The sequence below is a fragment of the Adelges cooleyi genome, unplaced genomic scaffold (assembly GCF_023614345.1).
Source record: "Adelges cooleyi isolate 19-005CV unplaced genomic scaffold, UGA_ACOO_1.1 ACOO_flye_CR_arks_rails_tigmint_CR_PRNA_376, whole genome shotgun sequence".
In the NCBI taxonomy this organism is placed as follows: Eukaryota; Metazoa; Arthropoda; class Insecta; order Hemiptera; family Adelgidae; genus Adelges; species Adelges cooleyi.
The window spans coordinates 7,843,704-7,870,429 of NW_026096053.1; the positions used below are offsets into that span (position 1 = coordinate 7,843,704).

A 26,726-nucleotide genomic window follows, 5' to 3' on the forward strand; every position below is an offset into this window, starting at 1 on the left:
ATATTTAAAAAAAAAAGTTTTTTTGAAGATAAAAACCGTTTTAGGTGAGATCTGTTCTTTGACGCATTGACTGACTTTGTATATTTTTGAATCCTTGAAGACACGTCGTAGAAACGTAAATAACCATTCAAGTTTTTCATTGCGTTTTTTATTTGATTTATCATGCAAATTGTTTAGCTTAATTGTCATGTTAATTAATTTAATAACAATTACTTGTACTTCGTATTCTCAACCTAACCACCATACCATACCATTTCTTGCTAACTACTAACTAGCGACGATACACCGTCCATCATCCCATTTTACCGCCTAAAAAAACAGGTACAGAGATATTTTCAACAAAGTAACTAAAATTGCTTAATTATAAACCTGACAATTAAAATTAAATAATATTAAATTTTCAAATGTTGTATTACATTTTGTGTTCACTGAATGTACCGAAGTTAATTGCCGGTTTCGACTACTAATTGCACAGTGCATTTATCTATCGTAAAAACGAAACTGTTTAATGAAGTCTTTTTATTAATACTTAATAGCATTTTTAGATTAAACTAGTTTGCCCACATTTTAAATAAAATTTGGTTGCAATACGTCAACTCGTTAGTGTGTATAAATTGTTTTTATCTATTTTGGGGTTATCTTACATAACGAGTTTGATCGTTTGCACTGTACTCTCTAGTAGAGAAAAGCGGGATTTTACATATATAAATATAATAAATTATTATAATATTCAACAATAATAAACGGACACGGTTTATTTTTTATGTTCTTAAACGCGATTGGTAGCTACATTTTTAATGAACGAGTTGGGACAAAACACACTATTATACATCATATGATGCGATATTGAGTAACATGACATATCGTGAATATCCAATAAGATATTTTTGTTTAGTTACTAGATAGTTACTAGATAGTCGAAGCACATACTAATAACAAAATTGACGTATAATCATACGGAATGCTAATGCACAAAACTCTAAGGTGAAAAAATTAACTACAGTGTATGATGAAATGACGTCGCCGCTAGTTAAAACTAAAAAATTATAGAAATATCCACGTTATATTTAAAGCAACTAACAGCTATAATTTATAAAGTAGAGAAAACGAAAAGGTAGTTTCGAATTCAACGTGGAAAAGACTTAGTATTAATAATATGACGGCTAAAATATTTTCCATAAGTGAAATTAATTTGAAGTTAATTTATATTCACGTTCAGAGATGTTACACATATTTATAAATTTTCTTTGTCTGTGTATTTATCGTATAATGCCAACAGCTCAAAATAATGACAAGTTAAGTTAACAAGTACTGTCAAAAATTACTACTTTTATCGAATGGTTTTTTGTAATAATTTGTTTAATATATATTTTTGTGTTGATAACGGATCATTTTAAACGATGAATATAGTAAATAAGATTGCTATTGTAAACTACTTGGTATTTTTACAAACTAAGAGTATTACTAGGAAGGTACAATCTAGTTTTGATAGATGACACGGACATTGAACGTTCGTTGTATACATAATAATCTCATAATTTCGATCAGAAATATCCAATCTTTAAATTAAAAAAAATACATGTATACTATGCCGTAGTGTACGTGACTGTTGTATAGTTATAGATACACTAAATCATCCATTTCAACACCGATAAAATATAATAATTAAGGTGACCTAATGTTGTTAATTGTACTGATTGCGGCGCTTTTCATTACGATTTTTATAATCGAGAATACACGTCGTTTTCTTTGGTGTTATCATTTCAATAATGCATTTGTACAAAAACACTTATCATTAATTGTACGAGTTATACAATTGTAGTAATTTCCATTTATTTGTATGTAAGTTTTTTTAGTTTGAATTCAACAACGGATGTGTAATTCTAAATAGCTATGAACAGGCGATATATGTTAGATGGGTCAGATTAGAAGAAAATCAAGATTTTGTTTGACCAAAAAATAAAATATGAGATGTTACCAAGAAATGAACGGATGTGGAGTGTTTATACCTTTGGAAAACAGAAAAGTAAAGAATCTAAGCCGCAACTTGTTTGGAAAAATAAAAGTTTGTTAGCAACGCAAATTAAAAATGTATTCAGTCTTATGTAACATGAATAGCGATATCTATACATTTAGAAAAACATGTCCTCTTAATTTTTTCTAAACATTGCTGTAATGGTCCAGGAAGGATAAAATTTGTATGTTTTTATTTTGATTGAGAGGGGAATAACATGTTTTTTCAAAGTTTAAAACGGTTTTGAATGACAAAAACATGTAAATGTTTGTTTTTGAATAATGATATGTTTTAAATATTAAGCCACCTTTTGGGCCGTAGATTTATGCTCAAAAATTGGAAACGAATATCAACTAAATTAGTCTACTAATTATTCTGGTACCGAATGCAATGTACTATTATAAGTTCGTTTTACAATTATTTTAAAACTAACAAAGCTTTTCTTTATAGTAATTTATTTTATATTATATTATAGTATAAAATACAATAGTATAATGTTATAATATAATATAAAATATATTTTTGTTGTAATTAACAATGATTTTTGTAGTTAATCATTAAATGTATAAATGAACATAATATGTATATGTTCGAATTCGGCTTGCAATTATCTTTTTTAAGATAGGCAACAATTCAAATAAGTAAGAACTATTATACTATATTATCCGTTTTCAATATAACTGATAAACGATTGACAACAGTTAATAATTTCTACGACACGCTAAATAAATTGTCGAAATAAGATATACAAATTTTTAGTTATTTTTATATTCATTAAAAACATTTTGCAACTAACAATAATGTGTCAATATTTAAACATTTAATTTCATTAAGATGAATGTTGAAAACTAGTTGGCAACTTTTAGCAAAAAACTTAATTTAAATCTAAATTATATTGTAGAACTTTTTTGTCTGAATTTTCTTGTAAAGTATTAAGTCCTACAAAAAAAACTACATGACATGTATTAAAAAATGTAGGGCTCTTAAATTATTAAAGTTTTGGTTTATTTATTCTATTGCAAAAGTTGTCTTTTTTATACATTATAATTATTAGTGTATATATTTACTATAGTAAATAAAGCGAAAATATTTTATTTTCTTACATCGTTAAACGTAATGTTTATTATTATTAACACCATGATGCTATTAGACATATTAGGGCTTAGGCATTTCGTGTGTACATATTTACATTTTAAAACTATAATCGTTTATTATTATTGTTGGTGTACTGTCGTAAACCAGTTAACCTAACCTAACTGGTAAATTATTTTATAGTTATTTTACTCGTTAGGGCGGAAACGTGCTTATCAAAAAATAATCCTTATTTTCTAAAACATTTTGTTATTTTATTGGTGTATTATGGCGATTGAAAAACTGATATTCTCCATTTCGTCATATCGTAGTACTAAAAGTATTAATATGACTCTTAAGTCATATTAATATCTATTATCCTAAGCACACCCCAATTCTATCATGTTATTACTAGCTAATTGCAATAGTTAATACATATTATTTACAAATAATATTAAAAATTAGGTATTCACACATTTTTAATATGGTTAGAATGGCTTAAATGGCTGGGGTAACTTTTTTTTAACCGCCTTATTATGGTTTTATTCCTTTGAAATAAATATGGCACACATGCAACAATTTTGAAAAACAAACAAAATTAAAATAGCTGTTGGAATTACAAAATCAATGCTTATTTGCTTAAACAAACTTTGAAAATACTGAATTGGTAAAATTTTTACAAACAAAAAATAACTTACCAAGGTCGAAAAATCCAATCGAAAATTGAAAAAAAGTATTAAGTAAATATTTTTCGTTCTTGAATTTCGTTTAAATTTGTGGTTAATAGTGTAGTTATTCTATTTATAGCTTTATTCTTTACGATCAATATTACACAAAATATTTTCTAATCTACCGTCTCTACAAAACTCGAGGGATGTTAAACGGGCGACATAGGTTCTGCCATGTGACATGACAGCTGAATCAAAATAAATAATTCTCGTAAAATAAAACAAGTCATTTCAGGCCTGTTTTAATTTAAAAGGCGAATGAATATATAGCCCATCTTTTTTACCAATGATTATTAAATACTATTTGAATTATGAATAAAAACAAAGTAAATTTCATATCCAGCAATGCATGAAAATAAATAAGAACGTGCTGCAGAGGAAATAAAAAACTAATGATAGAAGTGAGCAGGGATAAGTTATGCATAGGCGCAATTTCAATTTTTAACTTGGGAGGCTGGACATTTTTTTTAAATATATATATAAGTAAATATATTTTTGTATTTCAAAATTGTATGCATAACCTAATTTCTTTGGGGGGCTAAGCCCACCCTAGCCCCCCCGTATTTGCGCCTATGAAATTATGACCAAAGCGGAGCCGAAAGAAGCAGACAATGTTGTCGACCAAAATTTAGTCTACAACAACGAATCCGCTCTTTTAAGTTTTAACTCCATTTTATAGCTTAGAAAGTATTAGTTTTACGAGTTTTTTCTGTATTATTTTATCCTAGAATTTTTGCCAGTAAAAGCTATAGATGGATAATATTTAAAATGACGGAGAGCGTCAACTATAGACCATATCAGCGTGTAGTCTGCGCCGTTCTCACACACAAGGAAAAGGCAAACCGGTCTAATTATTTTAGTGTGACGTCACACTGATATTAGACCCATCGCTTCTGCACGGTGGCGATCACGCAGTACGACTCCATCGCAAGCCGGTCAGTTGTTTGCCGACACGTGCCGGGTGTTTTATGTTTGTAAATGTGCCCATAACGGAGTGTTTTGTATTTATTTATTTCTAGTATTGTTAAGTTTGTTTTTTCTCTTCGAGTTTTCCTTCTAAAAGCGTTTTCCGCGTGTTCGAAACGTCCGACAAAAAACATTATTTAATATTTCCAATAGTTTAAAATCAACATTTTTTTTCGTTATAATACAAAAATTACTTTATCAACTACCTATTTGCTCGGTTAACCGTCGTTAATACTACAATTTTTATTTTTAACTTTCGCATGTGCAATTAGACGTTTTTCAGTATAGCATACCGTAATCGAAAACCTCTGAATGTCGACCTCGACGGGTTAAGCACCGTCACGTGTGTTGAGTTTTATAAAGGATTTGGACGTCAACTATCACCACAGAGAATATCAAACTTATTATGTGTGAGTTACACACCAACCACGATGACTCTGTGTTTGACGACATAGATCTGGGACTGAAGTCTATACTTGACGAACCGTTTCATCCGTTTTTCGGTGAGTACATAATATGTAATGTAATCACAGATTGATTTTCACCACATTTTAAAGACCAAGCCCTAACGAACAACTAAAAAACAGCGCTCCTGTTCTCTATACCAGTCAAAGCCCCTTAAAATGTAGGCCCTAAATCACTCATACATTTTTTATCAAAACAATAGAACTTGATTAAACCTAATCCCTAGCCTTTGGTCTGATCAATGGTCAGAAAGAGGAAAATATTATAAACTTTTTCTCACAACAGTTATACTAAAAATGTAAAACGGTTCTGAAACAAAGATCATAGATTATTGTTATTCATTTTATCAATTTTTATCAACACATGACAGTTTGTCTAACACGCGATCGCTTATTTTAATCAGGCGGCTTCGGCTACATGGTAAAGTATATAAATGTGTAATCGATATTACACTAATCACAAGTATGTATACCGTGTCGCAGAATTAAGGCTTCATCGGTATTCCTATCGTTATATTCCGGCCTCTTTTTATTTCAAACGTTTTTGTCTTTATATCGCACATTTGAACATGCATCAAATTGTTAAACTTAAGTAATGCTCATGAGCATTATTCGATATTAGTGCGACATAATAATGTAATTGTAATGTAAACGTGTAATTATCTTGGAAAAGTAGTACAACAATATTATAAATTACAACTTACATAGGGTATTATTATTGTTATATGTATGAATAAGTACAAAATAAATCCTTCTTTTTCTTAGCAAGCATTTAAAATGTTATGGTGCTTTTATTTAAACGCTATTTATAGAAAAACTGCACTAAAATACAATTCATCTAAGCGTATCGATATAATATAAATAATATGACAAAAGGTAGGCTTCTAAATTATTCATATCTACCGTGCATTCTTATTTTAATAACAACTTAAAAATCTGAAAAAAACATTATTTATTATAGTGAGTATGGTTTTTTACAGGGTGATAATTTTATCGTGAACCACTGAACCAATATTCCATTGAGTTTAATTTATAATTTTTTTTTTTTTTCATAATGTTTTTTAAATAATGTGATCTCAATTTTCCATACATTTTTAAGTTCCTACCCCCTCTAAAACGAATTATTCTTATATCAACTTTTGAATCTTAAACCAACACCAGCAGTGATAATTTATAAACATTATCGAATTAAATGTTTTAAATGGACATAAGTACTTGTTAATTTTATTTTAAGAGGACGTTTACCTATTTATTATCTCCAAAATATTGTCATCTTTTGTTTTAGTTATAAGTATTTTTGCTCTAAAATTTTTATGGAGCAGTAAAACTCATTCTGCGTAGGTAGATTTGTCGAACGCTAGAAAACTGAATGTATAACGTCCTCTTCGTTTTTATACTTATACAAGTAGTACGGTGTTCCTAAATTATATTACTACTTGTGATATTTTTATTTTCATTTTGAGACCGATACCAAATATTTGAAGGTGGTCACCGTTTGTGTTAAGAAACTTGAAATCAAAAACCAAGAATAAATAAAAGTAATAGTCAAGGCCCAAGGGAGTGAATGATGGAAAAATGGGATGGTTCAACGGTTTGACATGAGTGTATCACAAACCGGTTAGCTTGTGACCTTGTCGGGCCACCACCCCTGGGTTGTACCAACTATTGAAATCGGATCGTCCGTGGCGCGGGTAAATTATATTATATCTTATTGAGATATTATATATACTTTTTAAATACTGATGTTATAAAAACATTAAATAATACGTTATTTTTGTAAAACGATAACGGCTAGCAGCTTTGAAAACGAATCCTAACATTATACCGTACGTAATATACATATTTTGTTAGTGACGAAAAACGCCTAAATTTCTAGTTTATGATAATGTTTATAAATAGTGACACGGGACCTCGTCAATTAATGAGTTGTTGTTGTAGTAAACATTATAATAATATATTTTACTGATCACTATACCAGTCATACCATGTGACATCACTTGAATCTTGTGTGTAAAAATATTAATTTATAGTTTTAAAAAGTATTGAAGATAATCGATATTTGTTGAAATCGTTTCAAGAACAACAAAAAACACCCATAATAAAGAGTAAAAAAAATATAATTTTTTTTGTATACTCAACGTCGTTTAAATAGAATTTAGATATTATGTTAACGAATATTTGCATTGAATTTGCTGGCAAAACAATTTAATCTTTAATAGTATTCTGTATTACCTCATGAACAGTGTTGTACCCTAACATTGTGCAATGGTTTCCTATCGCTTAGTCGTTATTATGTTATTTATATGATTACATTTTCTATGTATACAAAAATAATGTATGCGAACAAAACCAGTTTGATCGGACGGATGAAATGTGTATATATATATATATATAAACAATCTAAAATCACGGACAACCGGACTACGACTGAAAAAAAAATTGTTTTATAATATGTATTTTTATAAATATTTATATTAAGGGTACTACGTTTTTTTTTACTTCAGAATTTTTACTTTGTATTAAATACTTAATTTAAATTATTTGTCTAAATAATCGCGTGTATTGTAACATAGCAACTAATCTTGACCTCGGATTTTGGAAACAGAATTTCCCTCGAAAACACATTAAAAATCGCTTATATCCATCATCGTGTATTGTGTGTATCTATTATTTGTTTATGCTCGGCATCGACGTTAATTGCTACACCTGCTACTTTACAATGTGTAAATAGAGTAATTTCATAGGCGTCCAATGCCAACGGCTTGTGTGCCCGTGGTAGGTGGGTAATGGATGTACGGTAGGATTAGTATTTAAATACCTTTTATAGTTATTCATTATAATATTTAGTTTATTCGGCAAGTTTTCCAATATAACGTCTGTATTAGGGCTAAAGGTAGACGAAATGTCTGTCTCTTAAAATAAGCCATCGTCAGACAGCTCTTATGATAAACGTCAATAGGAACAGAGGGGACAATTTTTGCTTCCTTCCTGTATCATTTTGAAGTTCGGTCTTAAGATTTGCTGTACAAAAAAAAAATATTATTTTTCTCGAGTTCCCGAGTGTCGTCTTAGGCTCCTATGTTGTTAGCGTTACCACGCATTGTTCGGCCATGCTTGTAATCGGACGATTTACTTATATATATGTATACATGCTTTTTTTCGTTCTCGTATTATACAAACTGGAATTTGTTGCACGATGTTGCGCATATCGCCGAAATCGCGACGGCAGGGGCCATAGGCTAATTATAACATACTATAATGTATTTGACTCATGATTATATTCATTACTATATTACTATACCATAATGAAAAACATTAAACAACTTGTAATAATTTGAGTACCTAAATTATCCGTCTTTCATTTACCGCTAATTAAACCTTGTACAATATAATATGATGGGTAAAGATGTGTGTGTGTTTTTGTTTTGAGGTTATCATTGATACCGACGACGGACAATACAATAGCCGGGCTGTTGCCTGTTTCCGTTTAATCGGGTCAAAGGCGAAGAAATGCGTATAGTCGGTCCCGGCAATGTTATCGTTATCTCATATTGTACATCATCTCCGTTTATCCGTGCAGCGGCTTGTCGTTCCAGACACCCTGTCCAGTGAGACCTAAGTAGAAAAATAAAAAATCTAACCTAACCGGTGACCTTTAGAGTATCGCATGCTCACATAATATTACCCATCGGTTACTCGTGTATGGTCAGCGGTGTACAAAACAAAACAAAATCATCTCATCTGCCGCGTTCATTCTGAAATAATTTAAGAGCCGTCCGACTAGAACTGCAATGTAAATATCTGTTTTTAAGTGCAAAAACGCAGTGTCACATTTCTTCGAAACCTATAACAATTAATACTAATTAAACCTGTTCCAATCAATAATACGTAGGTAACATTAATAGAGTAGTTAGGCCGGCCTTGTAACATTGACGTAGACTTAATATAAAAATAATATTTAGGGGTAACCGTTAACAAATGTAAACTTTACAAAATGTAAGTAACATAAAGTTAAAAAAAGTCAATAAGTATGTTAATCTGTAGTCATTATTTAACATTTATAATGTACCTACTCATCATTTGGGTAACATGTCAAATGCCAATACAATATGTGAAGCGGAAATGGACCTCTTGTCGTGAGAATCCAAATCGCAATGAACCCATTTCTCAATAATACCATTTTCCGAAAATAAATTCAAACAAATATAACTTTGCCAATTTTCAAGATAGGAGAACAATTCTGTACTTGAAATGTTCAGAATTTAGTGCAGAATTTGGAATAACCAACGACACGATACGCTTACGTTAGAACCTATTTATAAAGACAATAAAATCAATAGTAATAACAATTAACATAGGCAACTGACGTGAATGGTCCTTCGATTGTGAGTAGTTTTATCATTTGTGTGTCGCGTTTAGCGTTTCGATTATTGAAACGTTTAACCCGAGTTACTGTCCTGTGTTAAATATTAATATTATGAGTGCACAGCCATAGGTATTTCTTTTATAGTTTCGATAGGGTAAAAGCGATTAACCGATTGTCTTTGAAACGGTTCCTCATTAGTTTTATGTTTATAATGGGCCACTGGCGCGGTGGGGGGCGGTTATAACGTTATAACGATGCCCCCTCCTTGAACCTAGTATTTTTTTTTAACCTAACTGCGTCGTATTTATTAAAAAGAACATGACTAAGTTAAAAAATTACTTGAAAAATATAGTTTAAAATAATAATTATTGTTCCACTCTTGTCTTGTTAAGTAACTAATTAAAGTTTTTAAAGATTCGCCTCCCTCCCCCCCACATTATTTTGTGGTCATCACCCAACGGGTAAGCTACTATTATGGCCTATAGTGACCGAAGTTTTACATAAATATTTAAGACAATTTGTGTGGTAGAACAAATTATTATTGGTTAGATTAATTGTAAGAATCTTTCTGCTAGTAATTATGTATTGTCAAATGGAAGTTAAAGCATAATACCTGGCCGGTAGTCGACCGGTATACGGCTAGCTGCAATGAAAATAACGATTGCTTAAAAAAAAAATCTGTGAACTAAAACAGGCTGTTTAAATCTTGGTTGTCATGAATATTCTCTAATTAAAAAACACCGATTTGTTCTTTTCGTGAACTTGGCAAAGTATAAAGGAAAATATTACTATTTTTAACGTCTAAGCAGTGAACTATCGAGGGTATGTCAGTTATTTGTTAAACAATTATAAAATAAATAGTAATTGTAAAAACAAAAGATTTTTTTTTTAAATTTAAACTGAAGGAATTGTCAAATGTTTCTTAAAGATGGAGATAAATTTCGTTTACTAATTAGTCAATACTCAAACATTCCAGATTATGTATGTAACCGGTTTCAAAAGCGCCGGGTTAGCTATCAAAACGTTAAATCATACTCATTAATCTCTGTATCAGCGACATACTTTATGTCATACTTAAACATATTTTATAGATACTTCTTAGGCCCGCAGCAATGCTTGACAATTCATCACGTGATTTCTAATAGGAAATTGTCGTACGTCTTGTCGATTACCTTTTTATTGCACCAACAGGATCGGAACTAATCGCATGAAGATTACCAAAATAAAAATCAAATGAATAACCAATAGTGCTTCTATTTATTGTATATTAAAAGTAGTGTTCGAACACATCCGTGTAGATTAAACCCGTTCAAATATAACAGTAGCCTATGTTATCGTATACGCGTTTAAATACTGTTGTCAAATCTTCTTGAAAAAATAACAAAACTGTAGATAATAGATTGAATGGGTTGGGTTACTAATTTATTATGATCAGTATTCAATATTCTTAAATCCACATACAGATAATAGATTTTTCATTTGTTATAGTGAATGAATTTTTAAATTGATTTCAAATGAGACAACCTATACAATGGATATAGAAGTCATATATATATATACACTGTGTATTACATTGTATTAACACTTTTACAATCGTCATGACGTAGTATCTAAATTACATTGTTTACGTTTGTACCTTAACACTGTTTCTGTTGTCCATCTTCTGTTTTCAATGTTATTTAATATAAACATTGTATCCGCTGGTTTATTAGAAACGTACATAGTAGTATACTGTATAATTACCAAAACCATAAATAATAAAATTATATACAATTAGTTTTATAATTGTAGACATTAAGTAGCCCTAGTATTTTATTAAAATTAAAATATGAATAACCCGGACAAAATTTTAAAAATTCGATTTAATCATATTTTAATCGTAATTTATAAAAAAAAACTATAAACAACTTGTAAATTTTATAATTGTTCTATGTGGTTTTATAAATTACGCAGACTATGTTTAATTTTCAAAACAATGTATTTTATCTTCAATGCTGAGCTGAGTCGGTATAGTTTTTACAATGGTGTGTTTTTTTTGTGTCTGGACCGACGATATTTTTTAAACCACTTAACTGATTTCTTCGTGTAGCAACTCTATAAATAGGAAATCGTACTTGAAAGTTACGTTATTAAAGCAAAAATTAAAAAAATTCACCTCCTCCTCTTAAAAATTGAAAAGAACATTCACAAAATTTACAAATTTTTCAACTTAAAATTACGATGCTCTATAACTTAAAATTATTCGAATTAGTTCCAAATTTATATGAAATATTCTTTAAACAATAAACATAGTACTTCCGACAAATATTGACAAACCAAAAACATTATATAATGTTATCTATCCTAGAAGGGATAGAAATGTTTTCTTATTTCACTTTTTCGAGCAGTTTTAGGGAGTTAGATCTGCAAATGAGATCAACGATGAATTTAAAATGGATCTATAACATATTATGGTTTGGACTGTACTGGTTAGAACCTACTATCGACATATTTGCATCGAAGCATTTATTTAAAATTGATTTTATCGCTTCCAGTTATAATAATTCATGTAGACTTGTGACCTCTCCGTCCCCACTATGCCTCGACCCAACTGTACTAGATTTTTTATAGTTAAAATAGGCTTACATGTAAAACGTTAGTTATGATAAAAATATAATACAATTGTCGACCGTATTGGATAAATATGTAATTAAAAAAAATTAAATTTAATCAATAAATGATAAGTAAATATATTATGAAAAATTTGTAATTTACGATTCAATATTGAAATTTTGTTTTAAAAAGTCAATAAGACATCCACCTATTTAAAAAAAAAGACGGTTTTAAGAATATTACACTGTAAAACTATTTGCTGGATTTTTTTGTAAAAATCTGAATGATTGAAGTCTCCACTATAGCCAACACTATTCTTTCATTTGTTATATTTATCATAGCCGTATAATAAAAAGGTAATGTGATTTTGATACATAATACTCGTTTGTTATGTGAACATACCGCCGTTATATGTGTTTATTTTCATCAGAAAGGACGTGTCTTATTTGTCGAATCGTGCCATATCAATTGGTTCATTGAACATATACATGTCGTCAGGGTTAAGAACTACCCTATACAGGACCTCGTAACTCTTTTTATTGATATGTTTTATTGTTTCTTGTTTGTGTGGGAAATCTTAACAATGTACAATCGGTTGTCTTTACCGAGTTGGTCTATATAGAGATCAATATGGATTAGTTCAGAAGGATTTTTTCATAAATATCCGTAGGGGAAGTCGTTAATACTTATAAAAGTTAAATATGATGTCTATTTACCAATTATCTTATCGCGACCTAACCTCACCAACCGGTTAGTTGTAAAATCAATAAGTCTTTCATATAGAACAATCTAATCGTTTTTGATTTTGTTTGTTACATTTTGAAGTCGAGCCGCCTTTTTTATTGACAAGATATTTTATCAGACGCATTTAATCGTTCCAGAGGTTATCGGCTTATCTAGAAAAAACTCTCGAATAGAACCGTCACGAACGTTTCTACGAATCCCGTATAATGTTCCAAAATAGTTTGAGATTTTTATACCTATTAGTAAAAGTTAAAAGATATGCGATATCTTAACCAAAGACCGCTGTTAAGCCTAAAACGATCGTATCGCGGCACATTTAATCTTAATATTCCTACGTAGGGTCAGCCGGGTGTTCATAGAAATGGAGAAAATGTTTAATGGTTCATTATTAAAATATTTGGTAAGGTTAGAAGGTTTGTTATGTGGCTTCTGTCGGTAATCTAATAATATTGTAGGTGTTTGACGTTGACTTCAGTTCTACACAAGATCAAGGCTTAGCTTCGTTCGGTTCAAGAAGTGTTTATGAGCGACCAGGTATGTCCGATTCTTAAGCGCGTGTAAAAACAAGTCTTGTTCTTGTAATTAATAGACCAATTAATATTTCTCTCATAACCCATTGTCCCGAGTAACTAGACTTAAATTATTCAGTGACTTGGCTACTACAACAAGAAGTTTCAATATTTTCAACGCCTGACAAATGCGATAAAAATATTGTTGGGGAATTTTGTAGACGGCAAACGGAATGACTATTCCAACACCGGCAAATGATATATGCCTAAGTAATACAAAAATAATATATTATGGTGTCATCGAATTATGTTGTGCAGAGTTTGTATGTATGTGTGTGTGTGTGATATACGATACAGCGACCACAAGACCAGTGCGTTGGGCTTCTCGATGGGGTGTCTGCTGTCGAGTGTCGATGTATGATAATATAATATATACTTACAGTGTGGTGCACCGATAAAATATCGCTTTTTCCCAACAGTTGACAAACCGTTCAGTGACCCTAAGCAAAATACTTCCAGTTGTCCGGCTTCCTCTTGTATGCCCCTGAAACACGGCCGCACAGTGAAAGTATATAACGTGACACACCGAACTTGTGTACAGGTAATCCGCCCTCGTGCAACGACGAGTACGCGGGTCTAAGGGGTAAAGTCGAGGTAACTATTTGTGGTTTTCGTGTAAGTTAAGCCAAACGATTTTTAGCTTCGTTATTTTTTTTATTAGTCCCAAAGGAAAAACGGTCATATGACGGTGTATTACGTTAGTGTTTTATCAAAAATAGAGTGACTAACAGTTATTTTATAAAAGATAGCAGATACAAACAGGGTGGTCAACATACATAACGTTTTGGTTTGTTTATACATGTCGACTAATTTTAATAGTATGTGCCGGTCAATGAAAACATCTTTAACGTCACAATGTAAAGTGAATTTATCGTTGACCCAACATTGATACTTGATTAACGATAAAGATATTCACATTTCGAATCAAATATTTTAATTGCTAATTTAAATCAGTAGCATGGTTTTTAATGGCTGTTTAAGAAACATTTATATTATTTTCTATGTTTTTATTAACTGATACACACAATCAAGACTATGAAATATAAAAAGATGATTCGTCGTTTATTAAAGTTGTACATGTTTATTTCTTGAAAGTTTTAAGTTTAAATACAATTTATATTTTCATACTTCTTCCGTCTTCGGAAACTTAATAAAATACTTAACATAGTTCAGTAAAATATGACTAAACTCTTCATAATATATTAAATTCTTTTAATATTTATAATTCAATTATAAATCCTCCTCAATAAATTAGCCAAATAGGTACTTTAGACATAATTTTAGGTTATAGTCTACAAAATTTAATATTACATATTGAACCTCAGTAATTTTAATAACTTTCAATTATCAAAGGGTTCACCATATAGTTTTACTAGCCTCGCTAGTAGTTTTATAATGATTATATAGGTAAATTAGAAAATGATAAATTATATAGATTTATATCGTGCAAATTGACTGTATTAATTGGTCAACTAATGTTCTTAACTTATATTTTTTATATCTAATTATCAATTTTATTGCCGTATAAAGTATTTTACGCAATGATTAGATATACATAGCAGTATAATTATTTAGAATACTAGTAATAGGTAACAATCGACAATTTGTAATGTACATTTTAAGTTAATGACTTAATATTATAAGTAAGTGTTATAGTTTTTACACTTTACTCGTTGATATTAATATTTATATCCTCGTACGCGTCATTAAGTTGAGGTGTATAGATCATTAACAAAAATACCAGTTGTACATCAGATAAAAACATGAACAATTTTAACTAATTCAAAGTCAACAGTGTTAACTTATTTAATTTTAATTAATAATCTAGAAGTACCTACCCCACAGCGTCGTAAAGGTTTTTTTTATCTGGCTTATTTCTTTGAAATGGTAATATAAAATTACCTTTCTTACTCACTACTATGTATAATAGCCAATAATATTATTTAAACAAACTTAATATATATTTTGTACATTACTTAAAATCTAAGGTATTTTTTGTTTCTTTTTGCTATTTGATAACTTTACTTAATGCTTTAGGTAATAAATATTCGCCGGTACATTATAAACTTAATCGACGTAGTTAATTAAATCACAAATATTCCAACTTATCTTGTGTTTGCTTAATACAGATTGAATGCAAATATAGTAATTAGATGCGTCGTTAAACAACCCGACGTCCCACTACTATGGACGATGCTGTCCGTGTGTACATGGTATGTTGTAAAGACATATAGCAATTTGACGACCTTCAAGAATGGCCTGTGTAATTGTGTCGGGTTGAGAAACATTATACTACACTTGCTAGTTGGTGGGATATACCCGGCACAGAATTAAAAATCTTATCGGATTATTCCATTACCTATACGTGTTTGTTTTTCAAACCACTTGTCGTCAACAAAAAAACTCGGTTATTTTTTTCCCGCCTCTCTATCGTCACTCGTATCCCTCACCGGATTCCGCTAGTTTCAACTTTCAACAGTTGAATTCATCAGTATCGTGTAACAGAAAATTGAAAATGTTTAATTAAGTATACAAATACGGACGAGCGTGGAGCTAGTTTTCGAGCAATTGACACATCGCTGAAATATAATAATTTCATTATTAAATAATAATTATTATAAACAATAATTTAAACGCGTTGCACCGCATATATGTCTGCATACAATAACCGTGTTGTATTATTTTGTATACAAACAATTTAAGAACGTATCTTACTTACTTTTAAATGTTTACACCGCGCTCGTTGGGCATATTACCTGACCACAATAATATGTGATGTATCATGTAATCCATAAAAGGTTATTAACGTAACGAAGTCTTATACTTTTCATTTGTACTGTTCAGGTTAGATCAAAATTTGTAGTTCCTACGCCAATACAAGCTGACGTTTAACCGTTTAACTTAATGACAACATTCACTTTTAAAGTCGGTATTTCTTTAGCAGGCAGTATTATTCATGCGGTGGGTTAAAAAACACAGTAAGCTTTCGACCCTACTTTTTTTGACCCAACTATTAGAGCTCCTTTAATTGTTATTGCTATTATTTTCAAATAATTATTCATCGTCGTCGGATCAAGGCAACTTTATTTGTACGAAAATAAGATATTTTCATAATGACGAGGAAAAAAATAAAATTGTTATTAAAGTAACACTAAATATTCTGTGATACTTGCTCGTTTTTATGACGTGTGAAATAGAATCGTTCACTTTTTTGTTTCTAGTTTCAAGGACTAAAAGGATACGAGTTCATTAAATTACCGTAATCGCGTTTGTATAATTATTATTGTCGCTTATCCTTAGCCGGTGCTGTAGTTGTAAAACGAGGGAAAATATTAAATACATATAAATGTTTATAACTACTAATGCACGCACACTAATGTTTAATAAAAGAAATCGTGTTCTGGTTTTACTTAACTTGTACGCAGATTAAAAAAACAATATACCTACTTTATTGCACAGTGTGTTTTATAACTTAGTTTATATATGCCGGCATTGTGAAAAGGGGTAATTTTAGGCGTGTCTATTTAAATAGTTTTGTATTTGAAGTATGTACCTGTGGTGTGTATTAGGCTAAAATTAATTTTTATGCGTGGCACATTAAACAAATAGAAAAATATTAAAACAATGTATAATAGTAAAACAGGTTACAGCTGTTGAATACAGTTAAAAAAAAAAACAATTAAAAAAAAACTTGAACCGTGCTATGATAACCGTACTAAATATTAATGTTGCCGAAAGCTATTGTGCATTGTACAGAAATATCATTAAAAGGCCGCTAAAACGTATTAACATTATTTTAGTTAATATGGGCGTTGAAGAGTCCTTGAGTACAAAGATAGCGATACTCTACACGATCATATGTTAGTGGACGGCGACGAATTCAATTTTAAAAAAACTGCATAGTATTATAAATGTATATTTTTCGGGTTCTCATTGGAACCGGTTCCGTTCGCGTTTCCATCAAGTAGAATTTCCATTATTTAAAAAAAACTCCTAAGGTAGTATACATATTTATACATTTTTTTTTTTAAATATAACAAGTTAAACCCGTATGCGCCTGCGCACACAGGAGTAACGCGTTTTGGTTTATGCGCAGGCTCTCTCGTTGAACGTATTAAAGCCGCGTTCTGACGATAATTTAATTATCGTTTTAATGAAACTCTTATCACTTTTCATTTATATTTTTCAAACGAGTGTTAACTGTTTTATTATTTTTTTTTATTCACGATTTGTAGGAAACATTGACGATAAATGTATGGACGAACCAAATCCCAAAATAGCTCGGATCGAAGATTCAATTGAAATGGGTGAGTAAACAACATTTATTTCACTATGCCGACTGCCATAATATATTACATACATTTGTTACAAACAATGCTTTTATATTATACATATTATAAGAAACGCTTAAGTGGAAAAGGGAACCGATTTTTCGCTGTCAGCATATTATCGGTACGCTTGTCATAGTTTAAGATGGAGCCTGGAGGATAGTATAGAAATCTCTCTTGGCATCAGCTGGAATCTGGCATAAAATCGGTCGCCGTTTTTTGGCATAACACTACCTATTTGTGTATTAAAGTCAATGCTACAAGTTTATACCGACACAAGTAACCGTTGCGCTGTCTCGATGTATATGATTTAAACACCACCTTTGGGCGTGGGCTTATCTTTGTAGAGAAGTCTCGAGTTTTGGCTAGTATTCAAGATTTTTAAGCAAGGAAGAGAGTAAACCGGGTTTAACACGATAAACGACCGATATCCGAAGACACTTTGAGGTGCGTCTCCACAGTTGCCGGGTGCTTTATTACCGCACGAGGAGTACTTAATACTTTTTTTCTGTTACATCTCTCTGTACACGGCCTTCAGGCGACTACGGGGTTTTTTTTTTAATGTAAAATTCTTATGTATATTAGGTATAATACTGCATATTAAAATAGTTAAAAACTGATTTACGCCAAAACAGTGATACCCACCATTAGGTATCGTGTGTTAGGCCACAACTGGTTTAACCATTATTGCTATTTGCTCGGTTGTATAAATTATAATATTTACCTATTGTAACATCGTGAAAACAACATAATATTATAACATTGTGGCTTCGTGCTTGTGCACGCGCTGACATTACACACACACACACACACATGATAAAGCAGTGCGCTCTACCCGGCTGTGTGTGTGCTATAGTAACAATTTAAATATTTCTAAGCATTTTATTGTGGGCTAATACGTTCAGTTTTATTTGCGCAAACTGACCTGTACAAATGTGATTTGCGCAATTATTATCCGATCGTGTAAACAAATAGTTTAACATAACTTTGATTTGTACAAATGTCTTGTGCGAATTCGGTCGCTGTCTAAAAATAAAACGGTACTTAGCACAAATGAAGAATAATTATTTGATGTTTGTGCAAGTATGCGGGCTGAATTATTACTAGCCAATTTTGCGGACGTGTAAACCCACCTTTAACCGGTATCATTAGACCGATGTAGTCACCATAATAATATTTAAATATTTTCATATACTGGTTGGTTTTTTAAAAATATTATAAACATTTTGTTCAAAATAAAAATAAATATATGCTATTCGACTGGCCAACATTGTAACATAGCGTGGTATTTAAACGGTGTCCACTTATACTATAATATTATTACATCAGACGCACGATCCGTGCTGCGGCTGTCGACGAGGCCACACGGTAAAGACATTCATAATTGAAAAATAAAAAAGAATATCAGCTTGATAAACCGAGAGAGACCTTGAAATACGTGTAGCGCTACCCTGCTATGACTCCCAGAGACTTGGGTTCGGATATGCCTGTCGGAAGTCCCCAAAATGGCCATGGAAAATGGTCCAACCGATCAATACCGCATCACAGTGATGATTACAGAAAGTAATTAATTCATTTAACACAACTAACGCCTGTGTGGGTTAATGGTGCTGTTATTAACACGCGCGTGTTAATTGCTTATACAGTGTTTTATATGTTTTCAATTGACATCAGCTACGCCGTCGTCGAGCATATAACGTAGGCAATCGATCAATAGGGTTTCCACATAACAAGAGGATAATAAAAATATTTCAGGCAACAAATCTCGAAAATCGACCGAAATCGAAAAATGGCTTCTATCAAACCATTTCACCCAATAATATCTAATTTTTTAATCTAGTTCCAGTGACTTATTTTTGTGGTTGCGTCCTCTTCTATATCTGCGGACACCCTCTGGTTAAATTAAAATTAATTTACATATATCAAGAAAGTTGCTGTTGTTAAATTAACATCTAGAAAAAATCTTTTAAATAACAACAGAAAATTCAGGTGAGGAGCATTGGTGAAATTTCAGGGGATGCTAGCTATTTTCAAAACTCTGCAAGCCTTAATTGATAATATTAAATTTGTCATAACTCATAATCAATAAATCTTTAGGCTTTTCGACTGTTATAAGTTTGACTATGTAGACTGACTATAGTAAGACTTTAAAAAGGATTCGATGGTAACGAAACCGTTCGAATCGTACAAAATTATTACTGCAAGATTGGATGGTTTTATTTTATTCTACGGAGAATTTGATATTTTCGCCCAATGAGAATAAAGAACTAATTATCATTTATAAAGTATAAAATCTAAAACCTTGAAATAAAATGTTCTGAACATGTATAATGAAAAATAAAGTTCCTTATGAATGTGTTGAAGCTTTCGTGGATTGATATATCATTTGAAAGAGTTTCTCATATATTGACGTCACTAGTTATATGCCGACGTTTCGGACTCTTCGCAGAGTCCATTATTGCCCTGAAGATGGACTCTGCAAAGAGTCTGAAACGTCGGCACTCGGCATATAACTAGTGAAGTGGATATATCCGAAACTCTTTCAAATAATAAAGTTTCTTATTAACTATTATGTGTGCAAACTCTGTAGGGACCAATATCATCAAATAAACTGAATGTGAATAATTTGTTTTCTATTCAGATCCGTTTTGTATCAGATGACATGCTCTGTAGGTCCTCGCATCTAGTAGTGTTATATTATATTTCATATAAAATCCATGTCTATACTTTAGGTGTCGCTTAACACTGTTTTGAAGATAGATATGTTTCCAAGGGAAATCTATTGTGGCCAAAAAACTATTTTGATCCGATGATCAATTAATAATATTAATATTATATTATTTATTAAAACATATTTCGTTGGTGATTAGGCCCAAATGCAAAATAAAAGTTATATCAATAAGAATATTTTAACTTCGTGTCGCACCCGTTTCAAATAATTGTTATTTAGAATATATATATCAATGACGCGACGGCAGAATTAAAACTATGCAGTGCGTTTTCCATTACTAGTAAAAATAAACACATACACTCATACATATTTAAATTTCCTACGTTTTAACCGACTATAAATCTCAGTGTTCACCGTCATTATCATATTACATTTTTTTTATAGTGTTTGAGAGTCACAGTTTACATGTTCCTTCGACTACCTGAGTTCGGCGTCGTAAACCTGCACAAATGTTTTGAACAATAATAATCTGTACTCAATAGCGGCTGAAATTAATTGTATCGCAATATTAAAGTTTATTTAAGCCTTGAGCAAGAATGTTTTTTTTACCTATAAAACGCATAACTTGGACAACTGGTAAATTGTATATAGAATTCCAATAAAAAAAAAGTAATGTTCAATAAGGGTAATATGTAGTCATAAATTAGGTCATAAATTAAAAATATATGTGCTAGGTTTAGTACCAACGGTGAATCAAATACAGTGATAAAATTTTACTCTAACTATAAACACTCAAGTGTCAGGGAAATCATAAATAATTATTTGTTATAATTTATAAAAATTAGTAGAATAAGTAGAGCTTAAATATTTTAACTATATAAAAATAGTCATAAGAAACAAACATTTGTAAACTATAGGTTATTATCCTAATGTTATTATGGCCCTTAAATGCCCCTTTTGTTATACCTATCATGTGTTACCTATCACGCTCTCCTACCAAGTTTAAAATTTGAATAAAAAAAGTTGAAAATTTATAAAATATAAAATATTACTAATACGATTAAAGCGATTGTGAGTCTTATTTTCATATAAGCATTGTATGGATAAAGAAAACTTTACATAATAATAAGTTGGTAAGAGATATGATTACAATAATATCTGTATATTAGATTATACTACATATTGGTTCATTTGGTTCAAAACTATCAAATGCAGAATGACGACGTGTGTTAGTCTGGAGCTGACAGACTTAATAGTGTTCCAGTAGATATTCGAAGATTGCCCTTGTCGAAATGATTATGTATTAGACGATATGCATTATGCACATATTTAAATTTAGACCCGTGACAATCTTCTGACCATGCAACAATTTAAAAACGCGATTCTTAGCAATTATAATAGTGTATCCAACATCGTATATGAATTATACAGTTATCGTTGTGATGTAGCAGCTAAAATATTAAAAACTGTTTATTAAAAAAATGTTTTTTCTATTAATATTTTAGTTTTTGTTACACTTTATTATTCTTGTTTAGCGTGACAATTTATTGACGCCATAAGTTGTAGAAACATTAGTGACATGTATTTTCTCTATTGAATAACAGCTATACAAATGATTAAACATTCAATTAGTCCGTAGCCATAATATGACAGTGCAGTTTTCGTTTAAACTGTATAGTAGTAGAAATAAATATCGATTTATTGCTAAAATGAGGTTTAATAGTGTATACTATTTTCAATTATAAAATATCAACTTTTCGAACTTATTTCTTCAATTTTTCAAGTTCTTTTAATACTTACTTCAACAACTATTCTTTCTTTCACTTGGCAGGCTGGATAGGTTAAGTTATAACTTATAAATAAATAACTTAGTAAAAACTCGAGTAAACGAGTAAATAAATCGAGATTATTGTATTGTTAATAATGATTATTTGTTATGTTGTAAATAACATAGTAACATAGTTACGCATGACGCAAAACATGTCTAAAAACATTATCATGTTAGAAATTATTCTGTTTGCAGATAGATAACAAAAAAAAAATCTTAACCTTCTCGGCTTCGCATTATAAAATATATGTATCATATTTATACACAGCGCCGCAACAACTCTTTTGGAGATCACTATTACCATAATAGCTATTTTAAGATTTTTCAAGGCACCTGAGCACAAAAATATGACTAAAATACTTAAAAATCCTAGTGAGAGTTCATCTTTACCAATCAGAAATCCTAAAAATCCAACAAATATTATAAATCTATACCACCACAGACCACTCATCATCTTTAGTCATGTGAGGGTGACAAAGTATTGGTTTTGTAATATTTGTAAATTTAATTGTTGTCTTCTGATTTTATTAAAGAATAATTTTACAGTCTTATTTTTATAATACTCCTAGTTCATACAGACACTGACAAGTGTACAATAAAAAATTAATTTGCTGTCGACGTTCTATTTTGTTTGTACTTACAAATTATAGCAAAGTAATAAGTATACTATTTAATGTCCTAAACATATTTTTATGTTAATTTAACAATCATCCAACTTTCAACCTAGTTTTGAAAACATATTTATAATATTATTTTTACTGATTAGTCAAGTACTTACTAGATAAATAATGCAGTTTAAGAAAAAATAAAATGTTTAAATTGCATAATTATTTTAGCTATAATTAGAAACTATAGACTATTGGGAGATAGTTCATAGTCATTTTAGCACTAGTTTTTATCTTACACTTTAAATCCTAAATGCAAATATACAGTAGACATATATAATAAAAAGTCTTCATTTCATAAGTATTCAGTATTCCGAACTATATTATGCTTATATTTTTTTTAACGTATGGTATTGTATGTATCAACTGTTATAGTATGTAATTACTAATTATGTTGTCATTTTTTTTTAAAACGATGTATTTATGTATGTACTTAGAAATTATGAAGTCTATTTATAATTGAACATAAAATTTTAGAGCATTTAAATTTGTTGGTCTACAAAATGTTTTCATACATAATAATAGTATCTTACTGAACTATAGCGTTATTACTTATTATGTCTATTATGGTAACTGTTAGGCATAATGAATAATGATGAGTTTTTTCTGTGCTTATCCACGATGTCTTTAAAATCGTTAAACTGATATGTTCATGTAGCAAATCTATAAATCAGAAATCATACCTATAAAGTACATTTTTGGACAAAAAATTTAAAAAGTTCACCCTTTTCCTTTTAAAATCGAGAAAAATATCCAAAAGATGTTAAATATGTTTAACCTTAATATTTCAGTGAGCTATAACTTATTAAAAATAGTCAAATTAGTTTAGAATTTGTATGGAATATTCTTTAGGTATAGTGCTATCGATAAACGTTGACAATCCAAAGACTTAAAGTCTAAAAATCCGAATGAATGTAGGTCTAAGGTGAGGTTATAACATATACGATTATCTTAAAAACCAAAAATTTATAATCCATTTTTTTTTTAGGAAATTCTCGAAAAAGGGGGAAATTATACTTACCCTAGAAGAAACAGCAACATTTGTGGTTAAGAAATTAAATAATGAAATATTTGAAAAACCCTTACCCAATACCTATAAAAAAATAATACACTTTAGCGTGTATTATAATTATACACTAAAGCATATTATCCTATGTGGTTAAGGGTATTTTAATTATTTAATTATTTAAATTCTTTACTACACATTAACTGTTGTACATTTTTAGTTGCTATGTATGAGTGAATCAACAGCCAAAAGTTTTTGAAAATATTTTCGTTGTATTGTTGATTATGACAAATGGGTAACAACGGCAACAAAATGATTAAAATAAGTTTGTATCCTCTCTATTCCCTTAAATTCAAACTAAATATTGTTATGACTTTTGAATTTTTACTATACAGATTTTGCACCGAAACGTATATTAAACAATTATTTGATCACTTTCCGCTTTAATAATTCTTGAAAACCCGTGAATTCCCCTAGTTCAATATGCTCCGTTCCACTAATATCATATTAAAATTGGTATTACCTAATTACTATTCAGTTATCTTGATAAAATGATGTAGGCGTTTTAACTTTGAAGCTCATTAAAACATTATGTAATAGAATGACATAACCCAATTGACATATGTACCCAGTAGGTACACAAAATTATGAATGTGTTTTTATTTATAAGGCTAAATGCATATAAAAGTAAATAGTTAATATTTTTTATTGTAATCATAATAGGTACAAAAATTTGATATTACATAACATGCCCGTGTTATTATTTAAAATAAATAGAAAAAACATGTACCAACAGAAAATAGAAATACAAATATAAACTGTGTGTCATATTTTCATAGTATTTAATACTCTTACATATTAGAATATATTTATATGCATTTTGTGATATTAGAATGGTAAGAAGTAATATATTTTTTTAAGTAACATCCGTTTCTAGTTATAAATTACAGATACTTATAATGTATACGACATGCAATGTACTTGTTGAAATAAAGGAGTTGTTAGCAATTCATTTAGTACAACTCCAGTTTTCTCTACCCGATGCCTCTTTCCTTCAATCTAAACCTCCTCCTAACGCTTCCACATCACACCTTTCTACGTTCTCCCATCTCAGACGTGGTCTTCCCAGCGGTCTTTTCCCAGTAAGATTTTCTTCTAGTACTATGCGTATGAGTGAATTATGGCTACGCCAAGTATGCTCAGTCCATTTTTGTTCCTTACCGTTTCCAGTGTACTGGGTTTATGGAAGAGCGTTTCTTATTCATCGTTTTTCCTTATCCTCCACTCACCATTTAGCATGTCTATTACAGGTCCAAAAATCGTTCGAAATATTTTTTCTCTAGAATTAAGAGTTTTCTTAAACATTTTTTCTTAGTGGCCATGTCTCAGCTCTATAAGTAATTACAGATCGTATTTATATGATGTAAAATTATATTATTAAACGCTTTGAAAGTGATCGTGATCCCAGTAATTTCGCAAGACCATAGAGAGATTTATTTCAGACTAAATCTTGCCTATATTTTTATCTATTTCATTTCTTTCTGACGGTATTGTTCCTAGGTATTTGAATTGTTTTGTTCTTTTAAAATTTCTGTTAATGAAATTAAGAGTTGGACATAAACTCATGGTGTCTTGTGATTCCTCCATGATCGCCAAATCATTTGTATAAGCCAGCAGTCCTATGGACGATCTTTGTAATTAATTTAAATCCTTCTTGCGGTGTAATTTTCATCTCTCTTATTACTTTCTCTATTACTATATAGAATAAGATTGGTGACATAGCGTCCCCCTGTCTTAAGTCCGATTTAACTAATATTGGGTCCGTAGTTATATTTTCTACTTTAACTTTGACGAATGCTTATCTTAACAATTTTTATTAGGTTATCCTGGAAATGGAACTCCCTTGTGATATTGATTGGGCTCTCTTGGTGTATGCTCCCAGTTTTTTTATATATTTGTCTTAGAATAAATATCTCGTCCGTGGTCGATCTTCCTGGTCTAAAACCACATTGGTAATTGCCAATAAATTGTTCTGATTTTTCTTTTATCCTTGATAATTTGCAGTTCGAAAAAATTGTATAAGCCAAATTTAAGAGAGCTATTCCGCGATAGTATTGCAGTCTTGTTAACTTCCTTTTTTATGTATTGGACAAATCACCGCTGTCTTTCATTCTTCTGGCATTTTTTCCCTGTTTGCACATCAAATATATATTGTCACTCGGCCCGGCCCGGCAAAGCGCGCGTCCGCGGAGAGCGCAATCGTGGTACCCGGCGGCTCGCGCCGAGTAACCATATATATTTGATGTGCCAACAGGGAGACCAAGGGATTGAAATAAACATCTGAACAAATTGGAGAAATGTTTTTTCAGTATTTAGGGCCGAATGGCGGCCATCTAACGCTATGTCAAATTTAAGGATCACCCTAATGTATATATATATATATTTTTTTTTTTGTAAGGATTTCAATTTAACTATTAGCAATTTTTATTAAAACAATTTCAGTCAGTTTTATAAAACTTTAAATATTTGTAAAATTCAATGTCCTATTTCTGAGTCTCTAATAACTTCAAATTAAAAATCGCCAAATCTAGATAGTCTCAGACTGAAACTTTGGATAGAAGTACTTTTAAGATAAAACTGGTCAGCTCGCCTGAAAAGTGCATCTTCCGGGTTTTCGTAATTAGATTATCAACAAGAATTTATTTCCGCCATGT

General features: G+C 30.5%; 2 protein-coding genes across 5 annotated transcripts in view; one reads left to right on the forward strand and one right to left on the reverse strand.

The window, feature by feature from the left end:
* The window catches only part of LOC126840179 (basigin), a 151,191-nt gene that overhangs the window by 50,981 nt on the left and 73,484 nt on the right, over window positions 1–26,726 (reverse strand). The window lies entirely within an intron of this gene.
* Window positions 4,742–26,726, forward strand: part of LOC126840180 (hepatic leukemia factor-like) — a 58,338-nt gene continuing 36,353 nt past the window's right edge. For 3 of the 4 annotated variants that reach the window (XM_050575755.1, XM_050575756.1, XM_050575757.1), the window contains exons 1-2: window positions 4,742–5,282; window positions 17,750–17,821. In XM_050575755.1, coding sequence (XP_050431712.1) covers window positions 5,186–5,282; window positions 17,750–17,821 — 169 coding nt within the window. In that variant the 5' untranslated portion in view covers window positions 4,742–5,185. The remainder of the gene's footprint in view (window positions 5,283–17,749; window positions 17,822–26,726) is intronic. The other variant, XM_050575760.1, reaches the window with a different exon arrangement.